The 15,399-nt window shown below is 50.8% G+C and overlaps 1 protein-coding gene across 1 annotated transcript in view; it reads right to left on the bottom strand.

The window, feature by feature from the left end:
• The window catches only part of LOC133082658 (acetylserotonin O-methyltransferase-like), a 209,866-nt gene that overhangs the window by 191,575 nt on the left and 2,892 nt on the right, over positions 1–15,399 (bottom strand). Inside the window, exons 3-7 of the mRNA XM_061179341.1 lie at positions 12,220–12,394; positions 9,949–10,078; positions 6,744–6,822; positions 4,007–4,124; positions 1,935–2,075 (exon numbers count right to left, since the gene is read on the bottom strand). Of these exons, the coding sequence (XP_061035324.1) occupies positions 1,935–2,075; positions 4,007–4,124; positions 6,744–6,822; positions 9,949–10,078; positions 12,220–12,394 (643 nt within the window). The remainder of the gene's footprint in view (positions 1–1,934; positions 2,076–4,006; positions 4,125–6,743; positions 6,823–9,948; positions 10,079–12,219; positions 12,395–15,399) is intronic.

The following is a 15,399-nucleotide window of genomic DNA, read 5'->3' as shown; positions in this document are numbered from 1 at the left end:
TGAGAAGCCCGCGCACCGCAACGAAGAGTAGCCCCTGCTCGCCGCAACTAGAGAAAGCCCGCACGCAGCAACGAAGACCCAGCGCTGCCAAAAATAAATAAAAATTTAAAAGAATTTTTTAAAAATCAGCATTAAGCCCCCCACACCCCCCAACAAACTCCTGATGGTCAAAATTTCACAATTTTAAATATTTATTTATTTCTTCATTTAGGCTGCACCGGGTCTTAGTTGCAGCACGCAGGATCTTTACTTGTGGCGTGCGGACTTCTTAGTTGCAGCGTGCATGCGGGGTCTAGTTCCCCGACCAGGGATCGAACCCGGGCCCCCTGCATTGGGAGTGTGGAGTCTTACCCACTGGACCACCAGGGACGTCCCCAAATTTCAGAATTTTAAATACAGATGGTATCCAGCCCTTCAAGGACACGATTCAGCACATTCTTGTCACCTTGAAATCAGCCTATCGGATCCAGAGTTGTTCAAAAGGAGATGATCCTTCGTCTGGATCAGTCAACATTTCGGGAGTGTCTACCCCACATCTGGCCCCAGATGCAATGCTGATGGCCTGTCCCATGAGATGCCATGAACTTGGCTGTGATTTTTTTTTTTTAAAGATCTTTTGATGTAGACCATTTTTAAAGTGTTTATTGAATTTGTTACAATATTGCTTCTGTTTTATGTTTGGTTTTTTGGCCGTGAGGCATGTGGGATCTTAGCTCCCTGACCAGGGATCGAACCTGCACCCTCTGCATTGAAAGGCGAAGTCTTAACCACTGGACTGCCAGGGAAGTCGCGTGGAGGTGATTTTTTTAAAAAAAATAATAGCGAGGGACTTCCCTGGTGGTCCAGTAGTTAAGACTGCACGCTTCCACTGCAGGGGGCACATGTTCAATTCCTGGTCGGGAAGCTGAGATCCCACAAGCCGTATGGTGTGGCCAAAAATAATAATAATAATCATAGTGAATTTACAGCAGATCTAAGAGCGGACAGAAATGATATCCCCACCTGGTGTTTTTCTTCTGAGCGAGCAGAAAAAAAGAACCACGAAAGGCCAGTTTCCTCCATAAATGGAGGTACAGGGCATCTGCTGGTTAGACCGTAGTTCCTGGGATAGCCCATCTCTGGGAGCCGCACCCCACATTTCCAAAGCAAGAGGAAGTCCCTTCCAGCTCTTGGCAAAGCTGCTGTAGTCTGTGAGCCTTGGAAAGCCTGAGAAGCTTCTCAAGCTTCTGAGTCAGGAACTGACCCCTGATCCTACCTTCAACCCATGTCATTTACTATCATTCATAAATGACCTGGATTTAGATACCTGTGTGGGTGTCCTGGGGCAGCCGTAAGAAATGGCCACAGACCAGGAAATCCATCCTCCCCCATCCTGGAGACCAGACATGTGAGGTCAAGGTGTCCCAGGGCCACGCTCCCTCCAGAGGCTCCAGGGGAGGGTCCTTCCTGCCTCTTTCAGCTTCTGGGGGCGCCAGGCGCCCCTGGGCTCATGGCTGCCTCCCTCCCATCTCTGCCTCTGTCTTCACGTGGCTTCTCCTCTGTGTCTGTGTCTCTCCTCTTCTGTTTCTTAGAAGGACCCTGTCATTGGACGTAGGGCCACCCTCATCCAGGAGGACCTCATCTCAGATCCTTCACTTCATCACATCTGCAAGGACCCTACTTCCTAATAAGGTCCCATTCACAAATTCTAGGTGGACATGAATTTTGACGGGACACTGTTGAACCCAGTACAATACTCAAGAAAGAATTAATTGCAAGAAAACCACATACCCTCCCAGAGTTTTCCATCTGTCATGACTCACAGTTCTAGGCTGAGGGGGAGTATATTTGGAGTGTGGAGGAACCCACTCCGACCATGCACCGCTGCCTTCTCCCACGCCCCCCCCGGGACGCATCCGTTTCCCCGTGGACACAGACAGCACTTGGAAACCCACCTTCACAGAAGCCGATCCGTTCATCCTCCGGGAATGAGAAGTGCCTCTTTGCCATCTGGACCACGTCCGGGATGTCAAACACGGTGACCTGAGACCCCGGGTACAGAGACATGCATGCCTTGGCCAGAGCCCCGGAACCACCTGCAAGCGGACACAGGACGTGACAGGGTGGGGACCTGGGTGGTACCCACACTCTGGTCTCCATAGTTACAGGCTCACCTAAAAGCCCTGGAATCTAGGGGGTCTTCCTGGTTGGGCCGACCCACACACCAATCTTCCACACAGACTCTGACCTGACTGTGTCCTCTCGTGCCGGGGCATCTGTCCACCCGAAGACAGACAACAGCCAGGCAGAGGAAGCCCTGGGCAAATGCCAGAGTGAGATGTGCCCATGGGTCCCTGTGGGGCACATTTCCAGGGGACACCCCAGTGAGAAACAAAGGCGACCCTCCCAGACGCCAACAGCATGCACGTCCCAGGTCCTGGAGACCCTCCTGTCTTGTGTTTTCATGCCCAGCTGCCCCCAAGGCAGAGCAATTGCAAGTCTGCTCTTGCTTAGAGGAACCTGCTACCAGCGAACATGGCAAAGACACCCCTTGTGCACCAGAGATGAGTTTCTGAAGCCTCACATCCCTATCCGAAGGGGGACCCGTGCTTTCCGTCCCTCCTCTATGGGAAGGCAGCGCTGGGTCGGGGAGGCAGCAGCAGGGTTTCCCGAAACCAGACCAAGGGGCGGCGCTCACCGCTGCTGTTCCGACCTCAACGGAGCCCCACCTCCTTATCCCGTAAGACAGGGAGGAGGACCACCAACCCAGTCCTGCGTCTGTTCTAAGAGCCGCCCAGTGTCCAACGCCCAGACATGGCCGGCCATCCTTCTCATCCCCGTCAGCATCACAGTGGAGGAGTGACATCCCAAGGGAGGAGTGACATCTGTCCCCCAGGACCCCAGTAAACGCTCCTGATCCTTGCAGGCTCACACGGTATTTTCCTCCACCAGGAAGGCAGCATGAGAAGACTCTGCTCTCGGAGTTTCAGCAGACCACCCTCCAACCCCGCCCAGAGGGTTCTGACTGTTGCCCACACGGAGACCCACGTCTGTGCCCCACGCCCTCGTCCTTGGAGCCATTGCTAGTTGGCTACAGTAAGGAGCTGCGGCCACGACAGCCTCCGGGAAGTGAAAGGAAGCTGTTCCCCGCTGTCCTAACTGGGATTTCCATCTTCCTCCTTCACTGGGTCACCGGGAACTGTTCAAACCAGGGGCGTCCTTGTGCACTGTGGGTGGAGATGTAAATTGCTGCAGCCACTACTGAGAACAGTATGGAGGTTCCTCAGAAAACTACACAACAGAGCTGCCATATGAACTGGCAATTCCACTCTTGGGCGTATATCCGGAGAAAACCGTAATCTGAAAAGATCCCAAGATGCACCCCCGATGTTCACTGCAGCACTGTTTCCATGCAGGACATGGCAGCAACCTAAATGTCCACTGACAGAGGAGTGGATAAAGAAGATGTGGTGCATATATACAGTGGAACTCTACTCAGCCATAAAAAGAATGAAATCATGCCATTTGCAGCAACGTGGTGGACCTAGAGATGATCATACTAAGTGAAGTAAGCCAGACAGAGACAAATACCATATGATACCACTTCTACGTGGAATCTAAAATATGACACAAATGAACTTACGTATGAAACAGAAAGAGACCCACAGACATAGAGAACAGACTTGTGGTTGCTAAGGGGGAGGGGGGGGTGGCGAGGGATAAATTAGGAGTTTGGGATTCACAGATACACACACTACTCTATACAAAACAGACAAACAAAGAGGATCTACTGTATAGCACAGGGACCTATATTCAATATCTTGTAACAACCTATAAGGGAAAAGAATCTGAAATAGAATATATATATATATATATATGTATGTGTAAAACTGAATCGCTCTGCTGTACACCTGAAACTAACACAACAGTGTAAATCAACTAGACTTCAATTTTAAAAAACCGAGGATTCATACGCTCCCCACACCGAGTTCCAAACCCAGCTCCAAGGTATGGGGCAGACACTCACCTCCGAGGTCACAGATGCGCGGGAAGGGTGACAGGTCAAAGGCAGCCACCACCCTCGGCCCTCCGAGCCTCCACTCGTCCTGCAGGCCCCGCACGGCTTGCAGCCTCTCGCCTTGGACCTGGCGTGGGAAGGCACGCCCGTGAGAACCGTGCAGAATCCGGGGCGGGCATCGTGAGTGCCGACACGGGGAGCCCTGTGCCGAGACCCGCAGGCTCTACGTCTGTGTACTGGAACCCGAGCTGCTGGAGGTGGGTGAGATCCGGGGTGTCAGGAGCCCCGGGTCAACGCCCCACACACAGACAGGCACCTGGCTCCCGGGGCCCGGGAGTACGGCCGGAAGGAATGGATCCTCCTCTAGGAGTCCCCGCGGGAGGCCGCGTCTGTTGCAGCAAAAAAAGAGAAATGAGACTCTCCTTTTCTGGTAAACAAGGAAAATTAGGAAACAACGAACAGGCTAGGAAAACAGCCTAATCAGGCCGGAAAGAATTAAGCAGTCTTGGTTATTCTTCAGCTGTTGCTACCAGCAGACACTTGCAGCTAGATGTGTCCCGCACGAAGCTAATTACACTCTGACTCCCTATGAACTACACTCGCAAGTGGCATTCCTCTCCCCCTACCCTCCCTCGCAACATTCTTCAGTTCAGAAAGGTCACGGGCGGATAACCTCAGGAACACCAGGCCTGGTTGCTGAGCCACCTGACGCCAGCTTCGGCCGAGAATTTGCAGAAGAAAAGAAAGGCAAGACCGGCCTTACTCTGAGCCTTATCACCTACCCCAGACCACGAGCCCCAGCTGTAAAACCCTCTCCCTGTTTCCCAGGTAGGGGGGCACAGTCATTGAGGCACTAGCCTGCTCTGTTCCCTCTCTGCCTGGCAAAGGGTACAGCGATTCTCTCTTTTCCTCCAAAACTCTGTCTCCGTATTTCCATCTGGCATCGGTGCCCAGAGAGCCAAGATTTTTGGCATCATTTCCATCGTAAGAGCAGGTCAGAGTCAGGGAAATCCAGGGCGTGTCCCCCGCCCCACAGGGCGGAATGCAAGGCGACCTGGGCCCCTTTGCAAGTCCAGGAGGGAGTCCACACACGCGGGGGCCAGGCCTCCAAAGGGGGGGATTCGCGGAGGTGGGGAAGAGACTGTGGGACGGGGCGGGGGGTCTTGGGAGGGGGCGGAGAAGGATTCAAGGATGTTGGGTAGGTGAGGAGGGCCTGGGGGTCCCTCTCTCCTCTGGCCCCTCTGCGGAGTCTGCTGTGTGGGTTTGGTCTCCGTGCAGGAAGTGCGGGGAGGGGAGTGAAGGGGGGAGAAAGGTGGGGGGGGGGAGGGGAGGACAGGCGCCAGCTCGTAGAGGACCCTCAGCTACACCCCCATCCTCTGTGCTTTTCCTGCTGTACCTGTGAGCAGCGCCAAACGCTGCAAATAGTCATGAAGTCATCACCATCTCACAACGTTCACACCAGCGCTTCATGCAAAACCCCAGGCCTGCGTCTTTGTACAGAAAGCCAAAAAAAAAAAAAAAAGAAAAAAGTATTCCCGGCATCACTCCAGCCAAATCAAAACAAGGCCTTGTTTTTCTGCTTTAAAATGAAGATTAAAATATTGGCATCGACGCAGGGAATTGATCCACACAAACATCAGAACTGCCAAATCTGGGTTTTTTTTTAAATTTTAAATTAAATATCAACTTCCTTCTGTTTTGCTCTATTTGGACACACTTCCTCAGCCCTGTATTTCTTTTAAAAATAAGCGTGACTCTACAGTGAGGCATCACCTCACACCGGTCAGAATGGCCATCATTAAAAAGTCTGCAAACAGTAAGTGCTGGAGAGGGTGTGGAGAGAAGGGAGCCCTCCTGCACTGTTGGTGGGAATGTAAGTTGGTGCAGCTACTATGGAGAACAGTATGGAGGTTCCTCAGAAAACTAAAAATAGAGCTACCATATGACCCAGCAATCCCACTCCTGGGTGTATATCCAGATAAAACTCTAATCCAAAAAGATACATGCACCCCAGTGTTCATAGCAGCACTATTCACAATAGCCAAGACATGGAAACAACCTAAATGTCCATCGACAGATGAATGGATAAAGAAGATGTGGTACATGTATACAATGGAATATTACTCAGCCCTAAAAAAGAATGAAATAATGCCATTTGCAGCAACATGGATGGACCTAGAGATGATCAGGTAAGTGAAGTAAGTCAGAGAAAGACAAATACCATACATATGATATCACTTATACGTGGAATCTAAAATCTGACACAAATGAACTTATCTACGAAACAGAAACAGACTCACAGACACAGAGAACAGACTAGTGGTGGCCAAGGGGGAGGGGGTGGGGGAGGGAAGGGTTGGAAGGTCAGGATGAGCAGATGCAGCCTCGTATATACAGGATGGATACACAACAAGGTCCTACTGTAGAGCACAGGGAACTCTATGCAATATCCTGGGATAAACCATCATGGAAAAGAATATTAAAGGTTGTATATATGTGTATAACTGAGTCGCTTTGCGGTACAGCAGACAGTAACACAACACTGTCAATCAACTACACTTCAATAAAATTTTAAAATATAATAAGCATAACCCTGTCGGAGCAGGTGCTTGGGACTTCCCTGGCGGTCCAGTGGTTAAGACTCCTGCACTTCTACTGCAGGGGGCTCGGGTTCAACCCCTGGTTGGGGAGCTAAGACCCCGCATGCCGTGCAGGGTGGCCAAAAAAAAAAAAAAAAAGCAGGTGCTTGGCGTGACCTGTAGATGGCAGTGAAGAGCTCCTCGGAGGGAACCCCAAAGGCCTTCAGATACTGGTTCTTCCCGTCTCTGAAAACGGGGCGTCTCTGAAAACGGGGCGGGCATCACTCAGGTTCTGAGACTTTACTGCCCATTAGGTACCGCACACTGGCGCTCACAGACCCTATCCTTACATCGCAGACAGAACAAACAGGAAACAAGTAACCCAAGACACTCTCGAATTCCTTTCTAGTTTGCAATAAATAACTGCACATTCAGAGCTGCAGGTTACCCGTCTAGCAGGCCTCTCTGATGTGAGGAAAGAAGAAACGAAGGACAGTCTAAAGAGAGTGTAAAGATGACATGAAATGGGGCGACGCCTCGGTCCAGGCGGACGCAGCCCCTGGCACCTGGGGACGGGACCCTCCTTGCAGCTGGAGGGCCAGCAGGTCTCCCACAGCTTTCTCCTGCTCCCCTGAGGCCGGGGGGGGGGATTTCTGGGTCCTCCTGGGCCCCGCTGCCTGGCTCCCTGATGTATAGGTGTGCTGTCCCCCTTCCATCCTGGATCTAGTCTGGCCGCAATCAGCCCCCTGCTCCTTCCACGGATATGAGGTGACCCAGCCTTCGGTCAGGTGAGGCATCTCCTTCCCACGTGAACTTCGGGAGACGCTGATGAAAAATACACAGCAGCAGAAATCCATGCCTACACGTGGCACCCAGACACACCAGCACGAGGCAGAAGGAAGAAGACTGTTCCTCTCCATTGCTCCAAAACCAGGCTCCTTTTGCACATGGGACAAAGCACTGAAGTCCCTCGGACCGACTCCAGAGGGTCCAGCCAGAGCTGCGGAGACGTGGAGGCGCTGCTGGTTACCTGCACCCTCGGGCAGTGTCCACTGGGCTGTGTCCAGCTCGTGCTGTGCTTGCTTTGCTTCTCACGGCTTCTTTCTTTAACTGAACAGGCCCCAAGGTCAAAAACTCAGGGGACGTCCCCTTAAAATCGAGACACCCTGCTTCTCGTAAAACACAAAGCTCGGAAGCTGGGGCAGCTGTCACCCCACGGCCGCGTGGGAACAGCTGGTGTGAGCTGACGGGGGGCTGGCCCTTTAGACGGGCGTCCATGCTCTGCGGTGCCACTGCCCCTACTGGGCCCTCTTGTCTGGCTGTGACACGAGACCCCTGACACTTCAGTCTCCCTCAGAGACTTACTGAGAGTCCCCTTGGCTCCAAGCTGTGGGCCCGACCCTGATGCACTTTACACACCAGCCCTGGGCCACCTGGAGACGCTCAGAACAGCATCGACGCTACGTGCGCGGTGAGTCTCACATGGGTGTGATTTTGGAAGAGAAATGTGAAGTCAAACAATGATGATAAGCATGAATCTGATGACCTGTATCTTTTCCAAAACCAGTGGCAGAACTGGGTCCCCGGGTTCTCACAGCTAAGCTACCGGAGGCTCAAGATGGGGTTTAAGTTAAAATAATTAAGAAAGAAAATGTAGAGCCACGGTTCTCAACAATGTCAATGTCTTCAGTTGGTTGTCAGCAATGGGGGGAGGGGAGCTCCTGGCACCTGGCGGGTGGAGACCAGGGAAGCTGCTCCGCACCCCACAGGGCCCGGGACGCCTCACATCCGAGAGTCATCCAGCCTCAATGTCAGTCGTGCTGAGAAACCCTGACCTAGCATCAGAGATTCTCTCTGTAAGTCACCTATTATAATTCTATTATCTATCATTTATTATCTATCTATCTATCTATTCAGCCAGGGTTCCCCAACCCCTGGGCCGCGGACCGGTACCGGTCCACAGCCTGTTAGGAACCGGGCCGCACAGCAGGTGAGCAGTGGGCAAACGAGCGAAGCTTCATCTGCGGCTCCCCATCGCTCCACATCGCTCCCCATCGCTCCGCATCGCTCCCCATCGCTCCCCACCGCTCCCCATCGCTCCCCACCGCTCCCCATCGCTCTGCATCGCTCCCCATCGCTCCCCATCCCTCCCCATCGCTCCGCATCGCGCCCCATCGCTCCCCATCGCTCCCCATCTCTCCCCATCGCTCCCCATCCCGCCCCATCGCTCCCCATCGCGCCCCATCGCTCCCCATCGCTCCCCGCGGCTCGCATTACCGTCTGAACTATCCCGCCATCGCTTGCATTACTGCCCGAATTATCCTGCCACCCCCCTCGCCCCGTCCGTGGAAAAACTGTCGTCCATGAAACCGGTCCCTGGTGTCAGAAAGGTTGGGGACTGCTGTATTCATCTATCTCTCTATCATCTATCTAGACCCACCTATCAATACTCATCATCTTCTATCAATATTTATCAATAATGTCTATCCATCATCATCTATCTCTCAAACTATCCGTATTATCTATCAATCACCTGTCAATATCTATCATCTATTGATCACTATCTATCAGCATTTATCTAACAATATTTATCTACCAATAACATCTACCTATAGATTCACGTATCTGTAGATCCATCTATCTACCCATCATCTATCCATACCTATCAATAGCTATCATTTTATCAATATCTATATCTATCAGTCACCTATCAAACTATCAATATTGTCTATCAATCATCTATCATCTATAATGTATCACTACTTATCTATCAGTATTTATCTAATAATATTGATCTATCAATATCTGTCACTTATCTATAGCTCTATCCACCTGTCTCTACCGTAGTGATTCCCAATTACAACTGATTTTGCCCCCAGGAGACACTTGTCAATGTCTGGGGACACTGTTGGTTGTCGCACTGGGGGGAGGGGTGCTCCTGGCACGTGGTGGGTGGAGACCAGGGAAGCTGCCCCGCACCCCGCAGGGCTCAGGACGCGCCGCATCAGAGAGTCCTCCAGCTCCAGATGCCAGCGGGGTGAGGCTGAGAAGCCCGGTGCGGAGCACAGCGATCACACAGAGAGCAGCACGCAGGGTTTTCCACCCGCATGTTCCAGGTTATCCTCCTGCTTTGCCCTGGGGCACCCCTACTTCCCCTGGAGACTCCTGAAGCAAAAGGATTCTCATCACGACATCATTAGATTAATCCCGTCGGTCGACGCCAGGTGACCTCACACATCTGCTCCGGATTCCCAAATCTAATGCTGTCGCGTTTGGTTCTACAAGAAACCCGGCATTTCGATTCCTCGGATGCCCTGAAACCAGCCCCCAGGCAGCCCTGGGACTCAGGAGCGCCACCGACACCGCACCCACCTGCCAGCCGCGGCCAGGTGGCCCCAGCACAGGTAGGGGGTCCTGGCCGTGTACAGCAGCATGTCCTGCTGGGACTTGGGGCTGGCTCTGGCCAGGTGGGTGCTGGCGAGCTCTGTGCTTTCATACACAGCTGAAAACACACAGAACAGAGGGAAAAAAAACCAAAACGCGTTAGATACCAAGGCATCGCCGACATGCCAACACCAGCATTGGCAACGTCCTGAGTGAACGTGACTCCTGCCGGGACCATGGAAGTCCCAACAGCTGGACCCCCGTCCTGAAGGACCGGCTGACCTGTGGGCAGCAGGCGCACCTGCTGGGTTCAGCTTTGGCAAATCCCACGGGAAGATCCGGTGGAGCTGGTGGAAACAGCCAACGAGCCCGAGGGAAATGTATATTACAGTCTGCGGACCTTTAAATAACAACTGGTTTTAAAATGGACATATGGGGGCAGCACCCCGACTCGTGCAGAGAAAACAAAGATCAGGGGAGAAAGGGGCGCTTTTTGGGTGAGCTCAGCTGTGCAGCAGGGACCCAAGCCTGGTGGGGACGTCATCTTCACCACAGGTGCAGGAGGCCCACAGCCCCCGGGGCAGACGGCACCGTGCTCCCTGGCTGGACGCTAAGCCACTCCATCCCTCCAGCCCCCGACAAGGCGAGACGGCCCTGGCATCTCGGGGCCACATGTCCGAAAGGCTTGTCCGGTGCCTGAGCCCGTCCCAGGGGCCCAGCTGTGGTGCTTGGGGCCCAGCGTGGTCCTGTTCTTGTTCATGGCATCCCTCCTAGGACAGGAGCGGCTTGTCCTGCTCATGAGGAGGAAGGATCTAGCCTTTCATTGCTCTGCACAATGTGTACCTGCCCAATGTTTGCGGGTCTCCGCGGGGACCCCAGAGGCAGAGCCGGAGTGGATGCTGCCGTCACGGGGCTTCCTAGCCTGCGCGCTTGCCCAGATCCTCACCTGCCTGGGTCGCGTGTCAGCGGGAACCACAGGCTCCTCCCACCCCCAGGTGCTTCCCACAGAACATCCGGCATCCTCCACAGGTGTGTCCTGGCCGGGTTTCAGCATGGGCTGGGCATTCAGGGGCAGTGCTGCAGTGGGGGCCGGGAGGGGGACCTGCAAAGCTTGTTCACGTGGTGTGGCTGGCACCTGCTTGATTCCCAAGCCGGGCTATCTGAGCGCCGTCAACCCCTCAGATGATGTCTTCCTGTTCAAGTTAACTCGCCCCCGCTGTTTGCACCCCAGAAATCGAACAGGTACACAAGTCCTTGCTGCAAGAAAAAAGCCCCCCAGCCACCCCTCCCACCTCCGGGCCACCCACTCCTGTTCTATCAAGCGATAGTCCCTACACTTTGCAATTTCACGGATTGACAAAACTCTAAAAAACCATCTGGATGACCGACATAGGGTTGACAATTTTGAATTTTGCAAAGGAAGGACATTAAAAACAAAAAAAAACCCACCTACCTTCACCACCTTCCATAAGAGAAAAGCAGCTTCAACACCAAAATAATATACTCTCATCATAAATGGCAACCCCTGAATTGAATCAATTCAGCTTGATGGAAAATTACTCCCCAGAGATTTTTTTTTCACATTTGTATCTTGTTCCTTGGATACTTCATTGGGGTTCCAGTGCATACACCAGCCTGAGGAAACCTCTAGATCAGGAGTTGGTAAATGACATCCCGCGTTTGCTCTCTGGTTTTGGCCCTCTGCCTGTTTTTGTCAATAAAGTTTTATTGGAACCCTGGCCCACCACCTGTTTTGTCAATAAAGTTTTATTGGAACCCTGGCCCACCACCTGTTTTATCAATAAAGTTTTATTAGAACCCCATTCCACCACCTGTTTTGTTAATAAAGTTTTATTGGAACCCTGGCCCACCACCTGTTTTGTCAATAAAGTTTTATTGGAACCCTGGCCCACCACCTGTTTTATCAATAAACTTTTATTAGAACCCTAGCCCACCACCAATTTTGTCAATAAAGTTTTACTAGAACCCTGTTCCACCACCTGTTGTGTTAATAAAGTTTTATTGGAACCCTGGCCTACCACCTGTCTTGTCAATAAAGTTTTATTGGCACTCAGCCCCGCCCATTTGTTTGTCTCCAGCTGCTTGGGTGTGCCAAAGGCAGAGATGGGTGGCAGCTGCAGAGACCACACGGCCAGCCCACAAGGCTGAGAATACTTACTCTCTGGCCCTTTACAGAAAAAAAAATGTGCTGAGGGTGCACCTTTAAAATGTGTCCTTCAAAATAGCCAGGATGCTTACCTTTTTCTCTCCTCACTTCCACTTGAAGCAGCTTCAGGGACACACAGGCGTCCAGCAGTAGCTCTGTCCCTCGGGAGCTGACGCCCAGACGTGCAGCCACTGCAGCCGAGCCCAGGGCCTCCGGGGCCTCGGCCAGAAGGTCAAAGACTCCCAGCTCACAGGCGGCGAAGAGAACCTCGGGGCAACGGCAGAAACCAGACTCAGCTTTAATTCTCTTAAGAACCACGCTCAGACGCACACACCGTGGGGAGGGAGCGTGCATCTGGAAGGGCTCAGGAAAACAGGGCAGTTCCTCAAAAAATTCAGCATAGGATGACCATAGGGTCTAGCAATTCCGCTGCTGGGTGTAGACCCAAAAGAACCAAAAGTAGGGAGCCGAACAGATAGCGTGGACACCCGTGTGTTCACGTGAAGCATTCTTCATAATGGCCAAAAGGTGGATGCCACCCAGGTGTCCACTGATGGATGGATGGATAAACAAAATACAGTGTAAAAACAATGGAATATGACTCAGTCTTAGAAAAGATGGGAATTGTGATCCAGGTACAACATGGATGAACCTTGAGGACATGACGCTGAGTGAGAGAAGCCAGACACAGAAGGACACGTATCGGGGTTCCCTAGAAGAGCCAAATTCACAGAAAGTAGATGGTGGGTCCAGGGGCTGGGGGAGGGGGAGTCAGTGTTCAATGGGGACAAAGTTTGGGAAGATGAGAAAGTTCTGGACATGATGGTGGGGATGGTTGCCCAACAATATAAATGGACCTGATGCCAATGAACTGTGCCCTTAAAAATGGTTGAAATGGTAAATTTTATAGTATGTCTATTTTACCACAACAAAAACATTTTTTAAATGATGCTTCCACCTTGCACCCAAGAAGAGACTGCTCCTGCTGTTTGAGGGGTTGAGCCCTAATCCTGCCCCATGGAGAGGATGGATTGGTCCCCAGGGAGGGTGGGCGCCAGGGCCCGGTGGGGGCTGTCCCCCCAGAGGCAGGGGCCAAGGGGGTCATTCATGGGCTGGCCAGCCGGGCAGGAGCAAAGGTGTGGGAGCCTGGGAGGTCCAGGCGTCTGCAGCAGCTGCCCCTGCCCTGTCCGTCCACAGAAGCTCTTCACGGAACCTGCCTGGAACAGCATCAGGCTGCAGAAGGAACAGCAGGAGCCTGTCCTGGGAAATGCACGCCCCCCGTGAGGGACTCTGAGGTCCCCAAAGGGGATGCCCGAGGGATAGCGAGGGGCACATGCAACCACGGGAAACCACACGTGAGTTTTCAGAATCCTATAATCCTCTCTCTGTCCCTCGCTAGTCACAGTGATCACCTGGGAGCAGAAATTCGGGGGATGGGGGACAAACAGGGTCTTCTGCTTTTTCATTCTGGACCCTTCCTTCTGCATTGTTTTCATTTTCCAAACAAGGAAATATACGCATTCCTTTTTTTTTTTCCTTAAGGTGTCAGCAGTGTTCCCTACCTGCTGGTGTCAAGAGTCTTAAGATGGTTTATTTTCTCTTTTTCTCTCTCCATCTAAAGAAGTGAATAGGGTGCCTCCAAATAATACATAAAGGGTAAAAAAAAAGAATATACCATCAATGCATTTTTTTTCCCTTGCACACATGGTTTGGGATAATACTGGCCATGAGAGGTGTATCCATAAATGCCCCACGAGGAGAGACAGTTTTTTTTTTTTTTTTTTTTTTTTCCAGAATTGTACCCTAGATTTCGGGTACAATTTTTATTTTTATTTTTTTGAAGTAGGGTTGATTTACAATGTCGTGTTAGTTTCAGGTGTACAGCAAAGTGATTCAGTTATATATAAAAGAATACATGTATACATTCTTTTTCAGGTTCTTTTCCCATATAGATTACAAAATATTGAGTATAGTTCCCTGTGCTATACAGTAGGTCCTTATTGTTTATCTACTCTTTTTCATTTTTAAAAATTAAAAAAAAATTTTACTGGAGTAGAGTTGGTTTACAGTGTTGTCTTAGTTTCAGGTGTACAGTGGAGAGATGGTTTCTTGAGACAATGTGTTTCCCACACTTACGATTAGGCTTGTTTTAACAGCATAAAAATAAGACCTGTGTCTATGTTAACTAGGGAAGTTGCTGCTTCCCGACCCACGATTACACTGGAAAGCCCTCCAAATGCATGTGGGAGAGGGGAGTGTAATACTATTGTGTTAATTCCTAATTCTGTTATTAAGGTTCTAGTAACTGTTATTCTATTAAGGCAGCGGCACTACCGATGTTTGGGGCTGGATCATCCTCTGATGTGGGACGTCCTGGGCACTGCGGGGTGTGGAGCAGCTTCCCTGGTCTCCACCCACCAGATGTCAGGAGCTCCCCCTCCCCCCTCCCCAGTTGTGACAAGCAAACATGTCCCCAGACATTGACAAGTGTGCCCCCGGGGGCACAGTCCCCATTTGAGAACCATTATATTAAAATAAAGTTCCATCAACGGCTCACTCTACGAAGATTATATTTTATATTCACTCTCATTAAGATTGTATCCCTTCCTATTCCCTTAAGGTTGCATTAACTCTTATTTTATTAAGATTGTATCTACTCTTCTTAAGGTACTATTGGCTGTTATCCTATTAAGGTCGCATGAAGTCTTACTGTATCAAGGCTGCACTAAGTTGTATCCTATTAAGATGGTATTAGCTCTTGTAGTGAGGTTGTATTAACTCTTGGTATAGTAAGCGGCAATCACTCTTGTTCTATTGAGATGTTATTAACTCTCATTCCATGAAGGTTGTATTCAGATTTTTTCTGTTAAGGTTTTATTAAGTCTCGTTCTATTAAGGATGCGTTAAGGTGTATTCTCTGAAGATGGTACTAGTTCTTCTTCTGTTAAAGTTGTGTTGATTCTCGCTCTGTGAGGTTTGCATTACCTCTTACCCTGTTATGATTGTATGAGCTCCCGTATTAAGGTTGTAGTCACTCTTTGTGTACGAAGATTTTATGAACTCTTATTCTATGTGGCTGTAGTACGTTTTATTCTCTTAACGTTGGATGAACCTCTTGTCGTATTGAGATTCTATTAACTCTTGTCCTACTAACGGTTGTATTGTTTTATCTGATTAAGACGGTGTTAGCGTTTATGTAGTGAGGTTGTATTAACTCTTATTATAGTAAAGCTGTAATCACTCTTCTATTGAGAGGTTATCGACTTCTTCTT

This window comes from Eubalaena glacialis, chromosome X (genome assembly GCF_028564815.1).
Source record: "Eubalaena glacialis isolate mEubGla1 chromosome X, mEubGla1.1.hap2.+ XY, whole genome shotgun sequence".
NCBI classification, from domain to species: Eukaryota; Metazoa; Chordata; class Mammalia; order Artiodactyla; family Balaenidae; genus Eubalaena; species Eubalaena glacialis.
The sequence above is the reverse complement of the archived record's forward strand: the minus strand, read 5'-3'. Positions and strand labels throughout refer to the sequence as shown.